Source organism: Aotus nancymaae, unplaced genomic scaffold, assembly GCF_030222135.1.
Source record: "Aotus nancymaae isolate 86718 unplaced genomic scaffold, 86718_ANA_hifiasm-v0.15.2.pri h1tg000079l, whole genome shotgun sequence".
Lineage (NCBI taxonomy): Eukaryota > Metazoa > Chordata > Mammalia > Primates > Aotidae > Aotus > Aotus nancymaae.
This window is the reverse complement of record NW_026988494.1, coordinates 10,496,272-10,518,634: the sequence shown is the minus strand read 5'-3', so window position 1 is coordinate 10,518,634 and position 22,363 is coordinate 10,496,272. Positions and strand designations below refer to the sequence as shown.

The following is a 22,363-nucleotide window of genomic DNA, read 5'->3' as shown; positions in this document are numbered from 1 at the left end:
GTATAGGAGGGAGTTGCTCTAATGCTCTTTAGAAGGAGAAAGAGAAGCATTCTGCAGGATCCCTACAAATGAAATGCAACTGGCAAGCTGCCATTTGTCCAGAGAAGCTCTCACGCTCCCTGGGAATTAGAATATTGGGTCTCAACCTTATCTGGATGGAGTAACTGAACAGAGACATGAATTACCAAATAAAAGTTTTAAAAGATTATGCATTCTACTTGCTTCCTACCTTGCCCACCAGAAGTATATTTTTGCTCTGTATTTTGACTCCTAATGTCAAGGCTCAGGACCCCCGAAATATCTAGGGTTCAATTAGGCTGTGATGAAGATCTAAAGGAGGAGCTCTCTAATCAGCTCCAGCTCCTCTCCACTGTCTAGGAAATAGGAAGCTGGCATTGGGAGGAGCAAGACAAGCCACTGTCTTTAGACTGAACTGTGCCAGAGATAATATGTTTATGATAATATATTTAAAGAGATCTTTAAATTTCAGAAATCTAGGCCAGGTGTGTGGCTCACACTTGTAATCCTAACACTCTGGGAGGCTGAGGTGGAAGGATCACCTGAGTTAGGAGTTCGACACCAGCCTGACCAAGATGGTAAAACCCCATCTCTACTAAAAATACAAAAATCAGGCAGGAATGGTGGCGCATACCTGTAGTCCCAGTTACTTGGGCGGGCTGAGGCAGGAGAATCACTGGAACTCCCGGGGGGCAGAGGTTGCAGTGAGCCAAGATCACACCAGTGTGCTCCAGCCTGGGTGAAGGAGTGAGACTCTCTCTCAAAAAAAAACCCCAAAAACAAAAAACCTCAAAAATCTGCTTCATACCAACAAACCGGCCAGAAAACTATTCCTGAAAGTGACACTAAAAATATTTACTGACTCCATGAACTAGGTGTTGGGTAAGACACAAGTTAACTGCAAATAGGCACAAGGTTTCTTTTTGGGGTGAAGAAAATGTTCTGAAATTAGATTGTGGTGATGGTTGTATAAACACACCTCTGTAAATACGTTAATTATTGCAAGGGAGAGTTTTATGGTATGGAAATTATACATCAATAAAGCTTTTACAAATGTATATGTCACAATCTGTAGCCTTGAGGAAGTCAGATTTTTTCAGAGCAACCCAGGCAAATCTGCTACAAGATGAATGTCCACCTCATCTTAAATGCAGATATCCCCAAAAATCAACTAGAGATATCCAAAGCATGGAAATTACTCACATTTCTATCTGATAATCACCAAAGAGGATAAGAAGCCATTCAGCTCCTGTTTCTCCCTGGAGGGTGAGGTGCAGAAGGGGAGGCATTTCCCCTGTTCCTGTAACCTCTCAATGAAATGCTGGTGGAGACCTCAACCACCAAACCACTGAGACAAGTTATAAGAGTAAATCATGTTCTGTTTTTTTTTTCTTTTCGAGATGGAGTTTCGCTCTTGTTACACAGGCTGGAGTGTAGTGGCTCGATCTCAGCTCACCGCAACCTCTGCCTCCTGGGTTCAAGCAATTCTCCTGCCTCAGCCTCCCGAGTAGCTGGGACTACAGGCATGCGCCACCATGCCCAGCTAATTTTTGTATTTTTAGTAGAGACGCAGTTTCACCTTGTGGACCAGGATGGTCTCCATCTCTTGACCTCGTGATCCACCCGCCTCAGCCTCCCAAAGTGCTGGAATTACAGGCCTGAGTCACCGCGCCCAGCCAAATCATGTTCTTAAAACAAAGCCAGGTGTGGCAGCTCACGCCTGTAATCCCAGCACTTTGGGAGGTCAAGATTGGGCGATTACCTGAGGTCGGGAGTTTGAGACCAGACTGACCAACATGGATAAACCCCATCTCTGCTAAAAATACAATATTAGCCAGGCGTGATGGCGCATGCCTGTAATCCCAGCTACTCGGGAGACTAAGGCAGGAGAATCACTTGAACCCGTGAGGCAGTGATTGCGGTGAGCAGAGATCGCGCCACTGCACTCCAGCCTGGGCAACAAGAGCAAAACTCCGTCTCAAAAAAAAAAAACACAAAAAATCAAAAACCTATTCCTTATTCTCTGTCTCTCCTTATGGGAGAATAAAATATATAGAAATTTTTTAAAATGAGAAATGGAAAAGCTTGGCGTTCATTTAAAAAGGCCAATCAGATAACAGTCATCTATGGTTTCTTCTTTATAGAGAAAGCATTGCAGCAGCACTAGCTTTACACACGGTCACAAGCAGGTCATTAAATGACAAGTCTCTGATTTGACCAATAAAGGAGAGAGGTAAACCAGTTAAAGAAGAGCTTGGAATGTCTTTTTAAAAACCACCATAAGATCTAGATCAGCCACCGAAGAGTAGGGTGATTATTCTGGTGTATCTGGGAGCCTTCTGGTGGGTACCCATCATCCCAGCATGACTGACAGCCTTCCCATCACTCTCAATCCTCTCCTGATTTGAACAGTAAGTGATAGTTTCACCCTACCTGAGGGTGGCAGGGACTGACAGACAGCAGGCGGCACAGACAGTTGTGCCTTTGTGCCACAGAATAGTTATTGACCACAGAGCAGACCTAAGGCCTCACTGGCCAGGGAGCCCACCCTTAGAGGCATGGGCTGGAACTGAACCATCAGAAAGTCCAGCGTACACATGTTAGGCTCATCTAGGTGACTTCTTTTGTTTTTTTAATGACCCATGCCTGGTCTCTTCCCTGAGAAATTCTACCTTACATGCCTGATTAAGAAAACCTGACCTTGGCCAGGCACGATGGCTCATGCCTATAATCCCAGCACTTTGGGAGGCTGAGACAGGTAGATCACTTGAGGTTAGGAGTTAGAGACCAGCCCAGCCAACATGGTGAAACCCTGTCTCTACCAAAAAATAGAAAAAAATTAGCCAGGTATGATGGTGTGTGCATGTAGTCCAAGCTACTCAGGAGGCTGAGGCAGGAGAATCACTTGAACCATGAAGGCAGAGGTTGCAAGATGGCACCACTGCACTCCAGCCTGGATGACAGAATGAGACCCTTTGTCAAAACAAACAAACAAAAACCTGATCTCTATGGTGACCTGCTTAAGTTACCTTGGCTGGAGGTGAAAGCCAGTGCAAGAGCCCCAGACTTCCAATGTCTAATGCCCGCTGGGACCCCAAGTCTCGGGCTCAGGCCCAAGCTGTGTTAACTAAATGGCTACCTTCCCGGCCAGCTATCCTCATTGATCCCTCCCTCCAATTCTCCCACTTCCGATACATTGTCATCCACTCAAAAATGGGACCTTCCATGGAGCCTGGCCCGACTCCACATGTGTTAGTTTTTGTTTTGTGTTCATGGATGTAAGCTGTGAGTGCTTAAGGGGGTGAAGGTGGGGAACATGGGCAGCACGAGCACAGACTTCAAATCTATGTGTGCTTTCCTATAAAGTCACACAAGAGATCATTTCCCCCTTGCAGCTGCACTAAAACATGGCAATTTCCAAGAAATGTCTTTCTAGGACGAAACTTTCCTATTTAGAGAACATTCCTTAATTTAGAGTTGAGAATTATATTGCAATGCTGTCATCCATTTCATGAGGCTTTTTTTTTTAACCTGTTTCAAAATAAAATGATTCCGATAGCTAGGTCAAAAGTGGTTCAATCCCTAAGGAGGCTCCCTCAGGATCTAGATGTCTGCGGCTATGTATCACTGCTTACCTAAGGCTTTGAGGCTGCTTGTTCATTTGGGTTCAATACGCTGTTGAGAGAGAGGCTGATAACAGTTTTTTCAAGCTGCTATAAATGTGGTCTTTCTGTGGCAGTACAAGAAGCAGCCCGTGGGAAAACAATGATAAAGCTGGCTCAGTGCCAGGAAGGTTTCTCGTACAAATGGATATTTTAACCCCTACCTCTGTCTTGCCTATTCGACAGCATGTGGCTAAGGCAAAACAATAGATTCACCTCTCTCTCGGCTCTGGAAAGTTTGTGCCAATGCAAAGTACACTGAATTTTTGTTTCCTTTGTTTCATATCCTGCTGGTTCTCTAATATCCCCTTGAGCTTTAAGAACTTAGTGAGTATCAAAAAAACAAAAAAAAAAAGAAGAAAAAGAAAATATATAATATCTCTTTATCCATCCTCACCCAGGTGTATCTGAAAGAAAGGGACCAATGTGTATAGTTTCAAAGAAATTCAAAAAAACAATAAAATTTCTGTTGTTTGATATGTTCAGGACAGGGGCTATTCTGGTTAATATTAGATCGGTACAAAAGTAAGTGAGCAATTACTTTTGCACCAACCTAATAATTACTCTGTAATCCTATTTTAATATTTAAGAAGCACCTCAAGATTCACAATGTCTGTTAGTGATAAATTAAGCTATGCACATGATAGTTAAATAGTAGTCTGAATATAAGGGCATTAGATTAGAGTTTCCCTTGGGTGTCAGTGATATTTTCCAGCAAGGATAGATTAGGGATGTTCTCTGTAATGAGTTGCTCAGTTTGGAGAAAAGGGGGCACTGAGTCGAGTGCCCTCTACTTCTACTGCAGCAGCTAATGAATGAGGATGCCACCGGGAACCCTCGCTTTGCAGGGAGCACACCAAAGGCAGGGAAGCTGCCATGTCAGGGACAAGCCAAGGACACCTGTCATACTGCCCTGGAAGGCAGCTGGACAGTGACTTTCCTAAGAGGAGATGACAGGTCACAATTCCTAAGCTGCACACTTTCCGATCTCCCTAAAAAAAAGCTTAGAGTCATATATAATTTTTTCATTAAAAAATTCCATGTGACCAGCTAGGAAGAAAAGTCAAGTTTGCTGCATGGATATGAGTATTTTGCTGGAGAAATCATGTTGCTGACATCACCCAGATAACGAGATTTGACCCAAAAAGATCTGTGGCTGCTGCTTTAAAAGTGGCCTCTTTGGTTGTTGTTTTTGTTTGTTTGTTTGTTTTACGGAGTTTCACTCTTGTTGTCCAGGCTGGAGTGCAATGGTGCAATCTCAGCTCACCGCAACCTCTGCCTCCCAGGTTCAAGTGATTCTCCTGCCTCAACCTCCCAAGTAGCTGGGGTTACAGGCATGCACCATCACATCCGGCTAGTTTTGTATTTTTAGTAGAGACAGGGTTTCTCCATTTGGCCAGGCTGGTGTTGAACTCCTGACCTCGTGATCCACCTGCCTCGGCCTCCCAAAGTGCTGGGATTACAGGCGTGAGCCACTGTGCCTGGCCTTCTTTGGTTCTTATTACAAAAAACACACATACACAAAACCCAAACAGGATGAGTGCCATCTAGAATAGTAAGCTCACGATCTATCCAAAAGTTAACTTTGCATATGTACATTCTCTGTCTTTGAGTCCATTTTGGGGCAAGGCGGTGGCGAACTGCACAGGCTTTGATTTTCAGGGACTGACTCAAAAATCAGAACCATGCAACAAAAAACAATCTATTACTGATTTTCTGCAGGCTTCACTCGTGGAATGGATCTGCACTGTTTTTTAAATAGGAACCAACTTAATTCTGCAATAACAGAGTTAAGACTGCCCATCAAAAAGTATGTTCTTGCTTGCATATACCTGCAAATAAACTAAAAACCAATGAACTGTATACTGCAGATAAGTGAACTGTGACATGTGAATGACATCTCAATGAGGCTGTTAAAAAATGTTCTGACTTTATCAGCAAAAGTAAAAAAAAAAATCATAAAGAGGAAACAGAAGTTCCTGTTTAGCTGCATAAGTCATGATGCTGATGTCATGTAGAAGAATTCTGTCTGTTAGGACTTTTCAAGATTTGTGCAGATGCAGTTTAAGTTGGATTTTTGTTGTCATATCTATGGAGCTAGGATCAGGAGCCAGGTCTAGGGGCCAGAGGGACTTTGAGAACTCACTTGGAACAGGGGCTGATCACAGTCGGCGTGGGTGGGTAAACCAAGGCAACATTCACTCGCTCGCTGCCGTTCTTGGGGCAAATGATCTCTGCCACTCCTTCTGGTCTGGGCTGACTCAGCAACTCCCCTGCAGGAGGAGAGAGAGAAGTGTGTTAGGGAGATGTGCCCTAAATTACAAAGAAAGCACTGCTTTGGGATGGGAACACAGGGAGAAGGGCAGAAGTGAAGCAGCAAAGGGTTTGAGAACAAATGTGCAACCATCAACAGCAGAATTGCCTGGGCGCCGGCTCCAATGCACAAATTCTCCTCTGTGTCACCGTGGAGAAAACTCTCATGGTTACGGCAGGAAGGCCCACACTAGACAAAGACAGCATCTGTTTGTCGCTGCTCTGCTCACCTTCCTGCTAACAGACTGACTGCAGGGATCTTTATCTAGATGTCACTGACTGAGCCAGGGTCCCCAGAGCCCTCTGAAGCAAGGGCTGCCAAGGAGGTGTTCATAATTAGGATTTGGGGCAGATGGGACTCAAGCAGACTATAGCAACCATTCAACAAAGCCCTGTATAAATGATCTGGAAACACAGCAGACTAAAGGTGTTAAAAAGGCAAACACGGCTGGGCGCGGTGGCTCATGCCTGTAATCCCAGCACTTTGGGAGGCCGAGGCAGGCGGATCACGAGGTCAGGAGTCTGAGATTAGCCTGACCAACATGATGAAACCCCGTCTCTACTCAAAATACAAAAATTAGCCGGGCGTGTGGCACTGCCTGTAATCCTAGCTACTCAAGAGGCTGAGGCAGGAGAATCGATTGAACCTGGGGGAAGTTGCAATAAGCCGAGATCGTGCCATTGCACTCCAGCCTGAGTGACAGAGCAAGACTGTCTCAAATAAAAAAAAGAGGGGGGGGACAAACAGCCTAAGATCAGCCCAGCCTCCTCCAGGCAAGGGGACAGCCCTGATAGGTATGTGTGAAGTAGATGCACTGACACACAGTATCTAATAAGTCTAGTAAAAACACATAATTAACCTAATGGATTACCACAATACCTAAAGGAAGACCATTACTCTGCATGAAACTGGATGTAACGTCTCTTCAACGAGATCATTAAATCTCTAAAAGCAGTGATGACTTCCATTCTGTCATCTATATACCCAGGGCACCCTGCCCTTTCTCAGAGAGTACCCAAGAAACAGCTGCTGGCTGATGATGGGACATGTTATTGTTCAAACTGCCCTACTTAAACCTAGGAACTAAATTTTGTGTTGTTGTTTTGGAAACAGGGTCTTGCTTTGTCACCCAGGCTGAAGTGCAGTGGCCTAATCACAGCTCGCTGCAGCCTTCATCTCCCAGACTCAAGTGATCCTCCCACCTCAGCCTCTCAAGTAGCGGGACCACAGGTATGCAGCACCACACGTGGCAAATTTTTAACCTTTTACTTTTTTCTTTTGTAGAGACAGGAGTCTCGATATGTTTCCCAGGCTGGTTTCAAACTCCTGGCCTCAAGCAATCCTCCCACCTCAGCCTCCCAAAGTGCTGAGATTATAGGTGTGAGCCACCATGCCTGGCTTCTAGAAAGACAGTTCACCAAATTAAGGACATGAAATGTACACCAATTGGGGAAAGACACTACTGCAATTAAAACTTCACCTCTATGCACCAACCACTTCTATTGCTGACTTGAAATTCTAGAGACTCCAAAGAATAGCAATCCCCCTTTATCCCTGGGAGATGTGTTCCAAAACCCCAGAAACTGAGGACAGTACCAAACTCTTTTTGCCTATAAAGAGTCACCTATGATAAAGTTTAATTATAAATTAGGCACAGTAAGAAATTAATAACAATAAATAGGAAAATAACTATATTGTATTAAAAACTAAAGTTATGTGAACATGGTCTCTCAAAATTATTATTATGTTGCATTCACATGTATTTGGACCACCGTTGACTGCAGGTAACTGAAATCACAGGAAGTGAAACCATGCATAAGGGGGACCACTGTATCTGCTGACATAAAATGATACGAAATTCCTTTGCCTCAAAATACTGTATTTTTGGCTGAGTGCAGTGGTTCATGCCTCTAATCCCAGCACTTTGGGAGGCCGACCTGGGTGGATCGCTTGAGCCCAGGAGTTTGAGACCTGCCTGGCCAACATGGTGAAACCCTGTCTCTACTAAAAATACAAAAATCAGCCAGGCATGGTGGCAGGTGCCCGTAATCCCAGCCAGTCAGGAAGCTAAGGCAGGAGAATTGCTTGAACCTGGGAGGCAGAGGTTTCAAGTGAGCTGAGATGGGGCCACTGCACTCCAGCCTGGGCGACAGAGTGAGACTCTCTCAAAAAGCAAAACAAAACAAAAATACCATATTTCTAAATGTCTCATCCCCAACAAAGCCCACAGTGATAGTGCATGCCCACGACAGCATGGGGCCCGCAGTTTTTAATGTATACCTCGTTTAATCTTCACAATGTCCCTAGATGGGTTTATCCTCATTTTACAAATGAGGATGCTAATGCCCAGGGAGGTTATGTGATATACCCAGGGCCAGGAGGTAACCAGCGGCAGACTCGGGATGTGAACTTGGGAACCCACTTCTGGGACCCTTACTCTTTACCCCCAGCCTAATGCCTCCCCCAAAGTAGGGACTGCTTCTTTATGCCAGAACTCACCTTTCCTAAATGAGCAATCTAAACAGTATTTATTATTTATTATGTTTTTTTTTGAGACAGAATCTCAGCCTGTCAGCAGGCTGGAGTGCAGTGGCACAATCTCGGCTCACTGTGACTGCTGCCTCCCAGGTTCAAGCAATTCTCCTGCCTCAGCCTCCCAAGTAGGTGGGACTACAAGGCATGTGCGACCATACCAGGCTAATTTTTTTGTATTTTAGTAGAGATAGGGTTTCACCCTCTTAGCCAGGATGGTCTCGATCTCCTGACCTTGTGATCCACCCACCTCGGCCTCCCTAAGTGCTTATAGGTGTGAGCCACCGCGCCCGGCGAACTAAGCGTTATGCTTTTATGAAAGACACTAATTTCCTGACGTGAACATTTTTATATAGTGTCGCACAATACTAACTGAATGTAATTTGGGTTCCTTAACCAAACTCCTGTAAACAGCAAACTGCTACAAAGTTAATTTAGCATCATTAGCTTGTATCATGGATATGTGGATATGAGAACTACACTTCAACACCAGCTAGGAAAAGATCCCGAAATATAAAAATGCAAGTTAAAAATGTAAACGTTAAATGCTTATCAAGTAATGAAATGAACCGAAGTAACAGCATGTTTGAGCCAGACTGGAACCTGGAAGGTGTCCAGTCCAAACATTGATTAATAAGTCAGAAGCTCTCTGAGTTTAACAGATTTGCTCCAAGTCCCACAGAGAGCTGCACGTCCGTAAACCAACCCACCCATCATGTACCACAGAAGCTAGGACTCCAACGAGAAGGTGCTGTGGGCACCCCAGGCTCTTAACACCCTTACTTCTGGGACTGCCTTCACCTAGCTCCTTGCCTGGCATCTTTTGTCCCAAATCATCCCCAGGGCTTGAACACAGATGGGGCTTCTTTGGTTTCCCCTGAAAACTCTCTCCTGGTCCTAATTCCACACAGGCCCCAGCTCCTCTGCTTTCATCTGCCTGGGCACCTAGAGTAACAACTGAGGATGCCAAGCCCCTGTCCTCAGCACCCATCCCTGGCACCAGCCTGGCACAGCTGGCTTCTTGGCCAGTATGTCATAGCTTTTGGTGATCAGATCATTTGTCAGAGAATTTGAAATAACATACAGCAGACTATTAAGCCTCAGTTATCAACTGTAACTGTACCTCAGACTCATTGTCACACAGAGCCAGGTAACTGGTTTTGTTTGGGTCTTATCTCGAGCAGCACTGCCATCCATGGAAACAGCATGAAGGTGGAAGGCATTGAGAAGTTCCACATATGTGAAAAATTCACTTGATGTTAATAAATACTGAGCAACAAGCAGCACAGTCCATCATTTCCAGCACATCTGTATACTCCAACAACCCACTACGTGGTGACAGTATCCTTAGGATTTAAGAAACCTGCACAGTTCCCACATTAAGAACATAAGAAAAACAGCCTTTTCCTTTCAAAATGATCTTAACTCAAATATGAAGAATGGTTTATGTGTGTGCTATCTAGTAAAACGGAAGCTAATCATTCTCAAATTTAACATAAACTTGATCTTCAAAATAAAGTGCATCATTTCACTGAGTAACTACTGAGATGTCACTGTCTGTGAGAACTGAAGAAGATGCAGGGGTCTGAGAGTTTAGGGCACAACCTCCACCATGGAGGATCCCAGTGTCCACAAGGTAGGCCAAGTGTGCAAAGAATACAGTCCTGAATGATGAGGTCCCAAGGAAATTTACATGAGATGTTGGAGGCGTTGGAGAAGGAGAGATTCATACTGATTGACAGGATTGGGAAAGACTTCAGAGTAAGGAACACTTAGCCAAAGGACCCAGCAACTTTTGTTATCAGAGTGGAGAACAATGCATGCGTTGTACTTTACCATCATACTATAATGTATGTCAAACTGCAAAATAAGCCTAACTTAACCCAGGAAGAAGAAAAGATGACCGCAGCAGCAACTGACATTTAGTGAGCACTTTTTATTTGCTTGATGTTGTATATGTGTCATCTCAGTCTACACAACACCAGGAAGTAGGGACAATTATTATCCTCATTATATACAGAAGAGGAGATTGAGGCTCAGATGGAAGAGGCAATACTTTGCCAACGGTCACAGTAAGAAGTGGCTGTGCTGAACTTTGACAGCAAAATTGACTAACCTCGTCACCACCAGATATCCTGTGTCAAGGATATCATGATGTTTAAATTGGGTAATACATACATGAAACATACTAAACAGTGTATCTGGCATCTAGTAAGTTCTTGACACTATTACTGTAGTCATGAGAAGATTCTCTAAAGGCTTGCTCTTCTAAATATATGAAGAGTTCCTACAAGCACATGTGAGGACATGGCCAGAAGATGCTGTATGTGAATCAGAAAGCCCTCACTGGATACCAAATCTGCTGATGCCTCAATCTTGGACTTACCAACCTCCAAAACTGTGAGCAATAAATTTCTCTTCCTTCTAAGCTACCCAGTTATGAGTAACGAAGGGTAAAGTCCAGAGCAGTTCCTTGGATGGTAGAGAAGTTTGCTGGGCTAGGGGCCAGACTGTCCATGGTCAGCTGGCCAAAGCTAGCAGGCAGGGGACTGTCCTCTGGGTGCAAACAGAATTCCCTGGGAAGCTGTCTTGGGGGGTGAGGAAGCAGGCTGTGGGGAAAGCATGCTATTGAACTTCCTGGGAAACTTGATGAGGCACCAGCTGTGGTCCCTGGAAGGCCACCCACATGGGATGCTGAATTTATGGGGAAGGCAGCTGGAATACCCTGAAAGGGGCTGAATTGCTGCTGAACTTGCGAGGAGATTACTCAGCGTATCCAGGCTATTGGTGGACTTGGCAACAATCTTTCTGCTGAGGCATTGACAAGTCAGCTGGGGTACACACAGGTATATTCCAGCTTTTAGCCACATATACTCTTAGGGGATTTGGGGATTCAAAGAGTGGTTCCCCAAAACTGTAGGGATGCTGCATTCTTCCTGTGAACAAGTTTGCTCTTGGCTCAATTATGGAGTCAGTCTTCCTTATCAGTGGGTTTTGCATCCATGGATTCAACCAATTGCAGGTTGAAAAAAATTCTTAATTGCATCTAGGCTGGACGTGGTGGCTCATGCCTATAATCCTAGCACTTTGGGAGGCTGAGGGGTGGGGTCAGATCATTTGATGTCAGGAGTTCAAGACCAGCCTGGCCAACATGGTGAAACCCCATCTCCACTAAAAATATAAAAATTAGCCAGGCATGGTGGCAGGCAACTGTAATCTCAGCTACCTGGGAGGCTGAGGCAGGAGAATCGCTTGAATCAAGGGGCAGAGGTTGCAGTCAGCCGAAATCGTGCCACTGCACTCCAGCCTTGGTGACAGAGCGAGACACTGTCTCAAGAAAAAAAAATGAAAATAAAAATAAATTGCATCTGTACTGAACATGCACAGACTTTTTTCTTGTAATTATTCCCTAAACAATATAGTATAACAACTATTTACATAACGTTTGTACTGTATTAGTTATTACAGGTTATCTAGAGATGATTTAAAATATAAGGGAGGAGGATGGGCGTGGTGGCTCATGCCTGTAATCCCAGCACTTTGGGAGGCCGAAGCGGGCGAATCACCTGAGGTCAGGAATTAAAGACCAGCCTGGCCAACCTGGTGGAATCCTGGCTCTACTAAAAATACAAAAATTAGCAGGGCATCGTGGCACATGCTCGTAATCCTAGCTACTTCGGGAGGCTGAGGCAGGAGAATCGCTCTAACCCAGAAGGCGGAGGTTTCAGTAAGATTGTGCCATTGCACTCCAGTCTGGGCAACAGAGTGAGACTCTGTCTCAAAAAATAAAATAAATCACACAGGAGAATGTTCATAGGTTATGTGCAAATACCACACCACTGAGTATCAGGGACTTGAGCATCCAAAGACTTTGGTAGCCACGGGGGTCTTGGAACCAATGCCCCACAGATACCATTCCTCTTCAAAACGACTCAAACTGATAGGGTCACTTGATAATTGAATATATCCTGAGGTATGGTTCCAATGACAGCTACAGAAACTTACCCCATCAAAAATTATGACCCTCTCCTAGAACTGTGTTTTCAATTTCAGCACATATCTCTGCAACTCTAAAATGTAGGAACCCACTGAGTTCTGAGGAATTTAACAATGTGAGGAAATTTCCATTTCCAGCCATTTCTAGAATTCTCAACTCCAGTTTTGATTCTGAATGCTGAGACTTCTTTAGATTTAAAAAAAAAAAAAAACAAAAAAAACACTCAAAAACACCCTTCAGTGCCTTGAAGCTTTGGAAACAATTTGTGAAATTTTATCCATCACAGAATACAGTCAGCAGGGCAAAGAAAACCAGGCCAGTTGGGGTTCTCAGAGGTGCCCTTAAATAAGAATGCTCTCAGCACCTATCTTCGGCGAGTACTCACAGTCACTAGGCAACACAAAACAAACTCAGTGTCAGCACTTGGCTTCCACTTCTTCCAAACATCCTCCAAAGTGGTGATAGTTATAGGCAAAAGGAAGAAAAAAGGTGGCAATCTTGATTACTTCTGTGGCTCACACAATGGTTCTCAGATTCTCCCAGTGAATAACGCCAGGGGGACTGTGCCAGGCCCACACACTGGGCACGGATGGCGGGCACCTTTCAGTTTTCCTTTCATGGCAGGTGCTCCACCTGGAGCCCATGAGCTCAACTTTTCCTTGTGTAGCCCAGCTCCTGTCAGAAGATGATGATTCTAATAGTAATGTTTGCTTGCTAATGACATAAAGCTTTTTAAAAATTATTTTCTTGGTTTGAAAGAGAGGAGGGAGAAGGGAATGACTAAATGATATCGGGTTTGCTAAACCAACAAGAGGTGCATTTGGTCCAAGGGCCCCCTGAGGGATCATCAGTCAGGTCTCTTCTAGATCAAAAACCTGTGGCCTCAGATCACAACGCCCCTTCCAATGCATTAGGCAAATGTTCAACCACAGAAAACCAAGGGGAAAAAGCTGCTATTAAAATTACTTTTCAAATCTCTACCAGAGTTTAGTCTCTTCCCTCATATTACAAGCTTATACAGCCGACCTCTGTAATCTCAGCACTTTGGGAGGCTGAGGCGGGAGGATCACAAGGTCAAGAGATCATGACAATCCTGGCCAACATGGTGAAACCCCGTGTCTTCTAAAAATACAAAAATTAGCTAGGCGTGGTGGCACGCACCTGTAGTCCCAGCTACTTGGGAGGCCAAGATCACACCACTGTACTCCAGCCTGACGACAGAGCAAGACTCCATCTCAAAAAAAAAAAAAAATTTCATACACATCCAATCCTCTGTAGCATTCATCCTTCTGTCTTCCTCATGCCTGGTGATTTGCAATTCCTCTTCCTCCTGCACGCTCTGTTTCTAACACCTGCAATAGAGACAGAGCCCATCTCCCCCTCCTCTAGGCCTCTCTTCCTCCAGGATGCCCACCTGCTACAAAAGTGTCAGGGTCTTGGTATCTCCAGAGTCCCTGAGGAGTTTCCTTCCCATAATGTCCATTACAACATTGGGATGAAAGGCCAGGTAGAAACTTCAGGAGGATTCCACTTTGAAGTCCAAGACTTTACCAGACACAAAATAAATATTCCTGGGGGCCAGAATAAACATCCCAGGCCAACAAGTAAACCTGTCTCAGGTGGCATGTATTAATACGTAGGAGAAATTTCCCCAGGGAGGTTTCAGGAGGCTGAGTCACCTACTAAGAAGGGCTTTATTTCTGGTTCTAAAAGACAGAACAATAGCAAAGTATTGTTCTACATCTAAGTTCTTTAAACTTACTGTTCTCAGCATCTTCATCAGTCCCAGATGAACCCTGATACTATACAAGTTGCAATAACACAAGAACAATAAATGCTTTCTTTAGATTTTGTATAAGGTTTCTCTGGAATTTCTAAAAATCCTAGAAAAAGGCCAGGTGCGGTGGCTCACGCCTATAATCCCAGCACTTTGGGAGACCAAGGCTGGCGGATCACTTGAGGTCAGGAGTTCGAGACCAGCCTGGCTACCATGATGAAACCCCGTCTCTACTAAAAATACAAAAATAAGCCGGGCAAAGTGACACACATTTGTAATCCCAGCTACTTGGGAGGCTGAGGCAGGAGAATCACTTGAACCCAGCAGGCAGAGGTTGCAGTGAGCCGAGATTGTGCCACTGCACTCCAGCCTGGGGACAGAGCGGCTCTGTCTCAAAAAAAAAAAAAAAAAAGGAAAGAAAAGAAAACTCAGATAGGAACCATGGAGCACCACTTGAAGCTTAAATGAAGGGGTTTTATGATGCTGGGGGTATAGAAGATCATTCCTCAAAATATGGCACCTGAGTACTTTTGAAAGCTAAGAGGCCTCAGACATAAGCCTCAGAATGAAGGTCCCTCTAACCTTGTCTTGTGCCTCCCCAACCCCCAAGGGCAGGGACTATTTCTGGAATTTCCTTATCTGATCAAGAAAGCTTGCCACAAGAAACATAAATGCTTTCTGTGCCCTTCCTGAAATCTCATTATCTCAGGAAAAAAGCCTGAGGAATGTGACCATACCTGGCAGACTTTTTCACAAGATAATGTCTGCCTCTCAGGCTCATTCAGATTCCAAAGAGAATCACTTAGAAGTTAATTTCTGTCTCTGTGATCCATTCATTCTCCCTAATAATCACTTACTGCCTCTCAAAAGAACTGTCTACATTCTCATCTCTTCCCTCCCTATGAAAATGGGTACAGCTTCTGCACCCTATTGTGGGGTTGGGGTAATCATTCTGTGATCCCCCTTGAATGTTAATAAATTTATTTGCCTTAGTAATCATCTTATTCTTATTAATTTGTCTTTCATCAGTTGATTTTCACTGAGCCTTCTTCTGAAAGCAAAGTGAAAGTTTTCCCTGCACCCCCTACAATGAAAAGAAAGCCTTCGCATGGATGGCACACACACTTAAAAACCTCACCATCCACAAGAAGTGGAAAGGGCTGGTGTGAAAATGTTGAGACTAATTCATGGAAGTAAATTAACAGTGGGACACATTCTGAGAAGCTAAAACTTGCCAAGTCAATGTTACAAAGGAGAGCTAGGGCCTTCTACAACATCATTCTCTTAGTAACAACAAAAAAAGGAAAATGACTTGAACTTGTCATTCACCCACATGTAACAGTATATATAGTGATATATTTAGATATACGGTGTTCCCCCATTATCTGTGGTTTTTGCTTTCAAAGGTTTCAGCTACCAGCAGTCAATCTAGGTCCGAAAATATTAAATGAAAAACTCCAGGAATAAACAATCATCAGTTTTAAATCTAGCACCGTTCTGAGTAGCATCATGAAATCTCAAGCTGTCCAGCTCCATATCCCCCGAGTGCCGTGAATCCTCCTTTGTCCCATGTCCCCCACACTCTAGACGCTCCCCACCTGCTCATCACTTAGGCACCTTCTCAGTTATGAGATGCACTGTCAAAGCATTGCAGTGCTTAATATATAACCCTTATTTTACTTCATAATGACCCCAAAGTGCAAGAGCAGTGATGCTGGTGATTTGGATCTGCCAAAGAGAAGCTGTTAAGTGCTTAAGCAAAAAGCTGAAAGGTCTTGACTTAATAAGGAAAGAAAAAAAATGCATGCTGAAATTACTAGATCTACAGTGAGTACGAATCTTCTACCTGTGAAATTGTGAAAAAAGACAAATCCGTGCTAGTTTTGCTGCTGCACCTCAAAGTGCAAAAGGTATGGTTACAGTACCTGCTAAGTGCTTGGTTAAAATGAAAAAGACATTATGTTTGTGGGTGAAAGACATGACCGGAAACATTTTCCAACTAATGGCAACTGGGTTTGGTACAATTGGTGGTTTCAGGTATCCTTGGAAAGTATCTCTCACAGCTAAGGGTTGGGGGAATCACTCTAGAGCAAGAGTCCCCAGTGCTCAGGCCATGGACTGGTATGGGTTCACGGGCAGCACAGAAGGAGGTGAGTGGCAGGTGAGCAGGCAAAGAGCTTCATCTGTTTACAGCCACTCCCCATTGCTCACATTATTGCCTGAGCTCCACCTCCTGTCAGATCAGGGGCAGCCTTAGATTCTCACAGGAGTGGGCAAACCCTACCGTGAACTGAGTATTCGAGGGATCTAGGTTGCCTGCTCCTTATGAGAAACTAATGCTTAATGATTTGTCACTGTCTCCCATCACCGCCAGATAGGACCAACTAGTTAAAGGAAAACAAGCTCAGGGCTCCTACTGTTTTTACATCATAGTGAGTTGTATAATTATTTCATTGTATATTACAATGTAATAATAATAGAAATAAAGTATACTATAAATGTAATGCACTTGAATCATCCTGAAACCATCTCGCCAACTCCAGTCTGTGGAAAAATTGTCTTCCACGAAACTGGTCCCTGGTGCCAAAAAAGTTTGGGGACAGCTGCTCTATAGTGATACAAACATAGTGAGATTCACACACACCCTGCCCTTTGTTGCTCTGTAATGGCCCTAGATGTAAGTGTGTCCTTAAGAAAATGTGCACAAGGACTTACACCATCCTCTCCTCCCTGACCCTTAAAAGGTGCAACACCATCTGACCCAAGTCAAAGCTGATTCGGTGCAGAGCGACAGGCTGCCCTTGCCTCTTCCCACCATTCACTCATCCCACCACGCCTCCCTGCAGACGCATGTGCCTGCCACTCAGCTCCATTTTGCCTGCTAAGGGTTTATATAAATACAAATCCACCCAAGAAAGGAAAACTATTTCCCCTTTTCCTGCTCTGGATAAAGTTCCAGCAGACTTGGCTAAAGATGAGACAAGCTTCCCAGATCAAAGGGTGTTGGAGGGGGAGGGGGAGGAGCGGAGCCCAAACCTAGCTCAGCCCTCTCCTCTCACAAAACGCAAGTCAAGATTATAAAAAGCCCACAGTGCTGCACTGAAGTGCTTTCAAAAGGTTACTCTATTTTGATAGCCTGTCACCTACTTCTTCCTGGAAAATGGTTCCAGGCTCAGAGAAATTACTGCAGGCTGCATAAAAGCATTCAGACTATAACGTTCTCCCTCCCAACATTCATTTTCCTTTCAACAGAAAATCAAAAGAACCTTTATGACCTGAAATTATAAACACTAGCCCCCAAGGACCTCAGCAAAATCTACCTGACTTTGAAGTACTAAGGGGAATCATATGAAATCCTTAACAACGATCAGAAGTCAGGCCAGTGTGGTGGCTCACGCCTGTAATCTAAGCACTTTGGGAGGCCAAGGCAAGCAGATTGCTTGAGGCCAGAAGTTTGAGATCAGCCTAGCCAACACGATGAAACCTTGTCTCTACTAAAAGTACAAATATTAGCCCGGTGTGGTGGTGGGCACTTGTAATCCCAACTACTCAGTAGGCTGAGGCAGGAGAATCACTTGAACCAGGGAGGCGGAGGTTGCACTGAGTCTAAATCATGCCACTGCCCTCCAGCCTGTGCGACAAAGCACTACTATCTTGGGGAAAAAAAAAAAAGAAGGATCAGAAGCCATATACTGTCAGATCTTGAACAACAAAGGTTTGAACCATGCAGGTCCATTTATAGGAGAATTTTCTTCCATCTCTGCCACCTCCTAAGACAGCAAGACCAATCCCTCCTCTTCCTCTTCCTCAGCCTACTCAATATGAAGACGATAAGGATGAAGATCTTTATGAAGATTCACTTCCACTTGATGACTGGTAAATACATTTTCTCTTCCTATGATTTTCAAAACATTTTCTTTCCCCTAGCTTAGTTTATTGTAAGAGCACAGCAAATAATATATACATCCTATGAAATGCGTGTTGATCGACTATTGATGTTATTATCCATTAAGGTTTCCAGTCAACAGTGCACTATCAGCAGTTAAGTCAAGGACTCAAACGTTATATGTGGATGTGGCTCCATGGCAGGGGATGGTCACTGCGCCTAAACCTCGAGTTGTGGAAGGGTCAACTGTACTTGCTTCTTGTCTCCTAACATTTCTACAAATTCATTTTTCTCCAAGGAAGGGAGGAAGGAGGAGGAGTGAAGGCTGGGGCTGGTGGGGTAGGGTAGAACTTGCCAGCACTCCTAAGCCTCTTCAAGCTCTGAAAAATTGTACTTGCGAACCAGAATTAATTCTTTTTTTTTTTTTTTTTTTTTGAGACAGGGTCTTGCTCTGTTGCCCAGGTTGAAGTACAGTGGTGCCACCATAGCTTACTGCAGTCTTAGCCTCCCAAGTAACTGAGATCACAGGCACGCACCATCATACCTAATTTTTAAAAAAATTTTGTAGTGATGAGGGTCTCACCACGTTGCCCAGCTTGGTCTCAGATTCTTGGTGTCAACTGATCCTTACACCTCAGTCTCCTAAAGTTCAGGGATTACTGGCATGAGCCACCATGCCTGGCCAATGCTAGTGTTCCTCTCCTTTGGGTAACTAATATCCACCTGACACATATTAGCTGACGCCGTGTCTCCTCTGCGGGGACGTAAGCTCCACAAGAGTGGGATTTTCCTTGCTCACTGTTGGAACCTGAGCATCCAGAATAGTGCCAGCAGGCATGTGGCATTCCCTAGATATATGCCAAAGAACTCAATTCATCCATCCCTGAATCCATAAGTTCGAGGCATAACAAGACAGTCTCTCCAGTGCCCTCAGGGGTGTGGTTCTGAATCTGACATGTGTGGTGCAGGGTTAGGCTGCGGGAGTTGGAGTCCACACCCTCTTCTTCCACAGGGTGCACAAGTGCCCAGCTAGGAAGTTTCCAGACTTCCCTGGGCAGTACCACCTCCTCCGCATGCAATCCAAGGGCAAACAAAAAAACTCCAGGAAGTAGCGCTCCCTGCTCTGCTATCTTACCGGATTACTGGATCTTTTTCAAACTAAAGAGAAAACCACAACAAAGTCAAGTTCCATTTGGGGCAATTCTAATGCCAACCTCTTAAAATATTTTCTCAATGTTGAGGATGACATGGCTCAGAGTCTTCAAGGGAAGCCAGAAAGGGTAGTGTAAAATGTCTTCCTCTGAGTCATAGTTGCAAATGGCTTCCTTTGAGAAGGGGAGGGCAGAGATCCAGAGAATCATTTAGTGGTTTGGGGGTGTAAGGCAGGGGGAGCCTGAAGCTGGAGTAAGATCTCAGCATCCCCCTTTCTATCCTCCAGTCTCGGTTACTTACATGGGCTGGTCAACCCTGCTGCGTCCCAGGGTGGTGGGCACATCTCTGGAGATCTCGCTTTCTGCAGTGCTCTCCTATGGGTCAGCTATCTCAGCCCACCCTCCTGGCACCACAGCTTGGAAACTCAAGACAGTAAGCTGGGGCAATGGCAGGGCTTGTCTCATTCATTTCTCATAGCTCAGGATCACTGTCCTTTGCTGCCTGACGCTAATAGTCTTGGAAATCATTACTTCATATATTTTGCTGGGGATTTTGCCCTAGGCGGGAGAATGAATATGGTTCCTATGATACCGTCTTGGCAGGAAGGGGCAGTGGGACTCGGGAAGTGGGGTGTGTGGCTACAGGCATGTTTGCTTTTGCTATGTGTTTGTTTTTGCCATAGGTTTTTTAGAGCTTGATATTGTGAATAAAATATAGTCAGGCGCTGTATAATGACTTCTTTTTTGTTTTTTTGAGATAGAGTCTCACTGTCACCCAGGCTGGAGTGCAGTGGAGTGATCTCAGCCCACTGAAACCTCCACCTCCCGAGTTCAAACGATTCTTTGGCGTCAGCCTCTTGAGTAGCTGGGATTACGGGTGCATGCCACCATGCCCAGCTAATTCTTGCATTTTTCATAGAGACGGTGTTTCACTATGTTGGCCAGGATAGTCTCAAACTCTGACCTCAAATGATCCACCCACCTCGGCCTCCCAAAGTGCTGGGATTATAGGCATATTATAGCCACTGCGCCTGGCCTTCATATAATGGCATGGTAGACCCCACATTTATAAGGGTGGTCCCATAAGATTATAAAGGAGCTAAAAAATTCTTATCTCCTAGTGGTCCAATGCATCATTCTCATGTTTGCTGTGATGCTGGTGTAAACAACCTACTTCGCTGCCAGCCATATAAAATTCTAGCACATACAATTATGTACAGTATATAAAAACAAAACAAATGACCATGTTACTGGATTATGTGCTTACTAGACTACACTTTTTATCCTTCTTTTAGAGGGTATTTCTACTTATTAAAAAAAATCTATTGTAAAACGGCTTTCGGCAGGTCCTTCGGGGGGTGTTCCAGAAGGGAGATGACAGCTCCATCACTGTTACTGCCCCTGAAGACCTTCCAGTGCGACAAGATGTGGAGGTGGAAAACGGTGATATTGACGATCCCGACCCTGTGTAGGCCTAGGCTAATGTGTGTGTCTTCATTTTAACAATAAAGCTTTAAACTTAAAAAAATAGAAAATTTAAATAGAAAACAAGCTCATACAATAAGGATATAAAGAAAGAAAATATGGCCGGGCGTGGAGGCTCACACCTGTAATCCTAGCACTTTGGGAGGCCAAGGTGGGCAGATCACGAGGGTCAAGAGATCGAGACTACCCTGGCCAACATGGTAAAACTCAGTCCCTACTAAAAATACAAAAATTAGCTGGGAGTGGTGGCGAGGGCCTGTCGTCCCAGCTACTTGGGAGGCTGAGGCAGGAGAACTGCTTGAACCCAGGAGGCAGAGGTTGCAGTGAGCTGAGAGCGTGCCATTGCACTCCAGTCTGGTGACACAGCAAGACTCCATCTCAAATAAAAAAGGAAAATATTTTTGTACAGCTGTACAATGTTTGTATTTTAAGCTAAGTGTTATAAGAGTCAAAAAGTTAAAAAAAAAGTGTTATAGTAAGCTAATGTTAATTTATTATTAAAGAAATAAAAAAAGATGTAATAAATTTGATGTCACTTAAATGTCCAGTGTTTACAGCAGTTGCAATGTCCTGGGCCTTCATGTTCACTCACATTATTGATTCACCCCAAGTAACTTCCATTTTTACAAGCTCCATTTACAGTAAGTGCCCTACACAGGTGTATATCCCATTTTTCATCTTTTTTTTTTGAAACAGAGTATTGCTCTGGCATCCATGCTGGAGTGCAGGCGCATGATCTCAACACACTGCAAACTCCACCTCCCAGGTTCAAGCAATTCTTGTTCCTCACTCTCCTGAGTAGCTGGGATTACGGATGTGCACCACCATGCCCAGCTAATTTTTGTATGTTTAGTAGAAATGGGGTTTCACCACGTTGGGCAGGCTGTCTCGAACTCCTGGCCTCAAGTGATCTCCCCACCTCAGCCTCCCAAAGTGCTGGGATTACAGGCGTAAGCCACCATGCTGGGCCACCATTTTTTAAATCTTTATACTGTATTTTGACTGCACCGTTTCTATGTTTAGATACACAAATACTTATCATCGTGTTACAATGGTCTACAGTATTCAGTACAGTCACATGCTGTACAGGTTCATAGCCAAGAGCAACAGACTAGACTATACAGCCTGGGTGTGGAGTAGGCTAGACCATCTAGGTTTGTGTAAAGTGTACTCTGTGATGTTCACACAATGACACAAGCGCCCAAGGGTGCATTTCTCAGAGCATATCCCTATTGTTAAGCAAGGAATTATTGTAGTTTCTTTTTAAATGATAAGCCTGTCATCAAAGTTTAAAAAGTTAGGCTCTTCCAAAAATGCTGAATGAAAAGGCAAGTCACAGACTGAGAGAAGATGTTTGCAAAGTATATATCTGATAAAAGACCTGTATGCCAAATAGGTAAAGAACTCTCAAAACTTCAGAAAATAAAACAATTTTTTAAAATGGGTAAAGTTCTAACAGACACCAAAGAAGGTAAACTGATGGTAAATAAGAGCATGGAAAGACACTCAACATGATGCATATTGGGGAACTGCAAATTAAA

The 22,363-nt window shown here is 44.2% G+C and overlaps 1 protein-coding gene across 3 annotated transcripts in view; it reads right to left on the bottom strand.

Moving 5' to 3' along the window:
* The window catches only part of MFHAS1 (multifunctional ROCO family signaling regulator 1), a 105,425-nt gene that overhangs the window by 7,947 nt on the left and 75,115 nt on the right, over positions 1 to 22,363 (bottom strand). For all 3 annotated transcript variants that reach the window (XR_001110009.2, XR_001110008.2, XM_012468762.2), the window contains exon 2: positions 5,827 to 5,953. Coding sequence is in view for 1 of the 3 variants with exons in the window: in XM_012468762.2 (XP_012324185.1) it covers positions 5,827 to 5,953 (127 nt within the window). In the remaining 2 variants the exon portion in view is untranslated. The remainder of the gene's footprint in view (positions 1 to 5,826; positions 5,954 to 22,363) is intronic.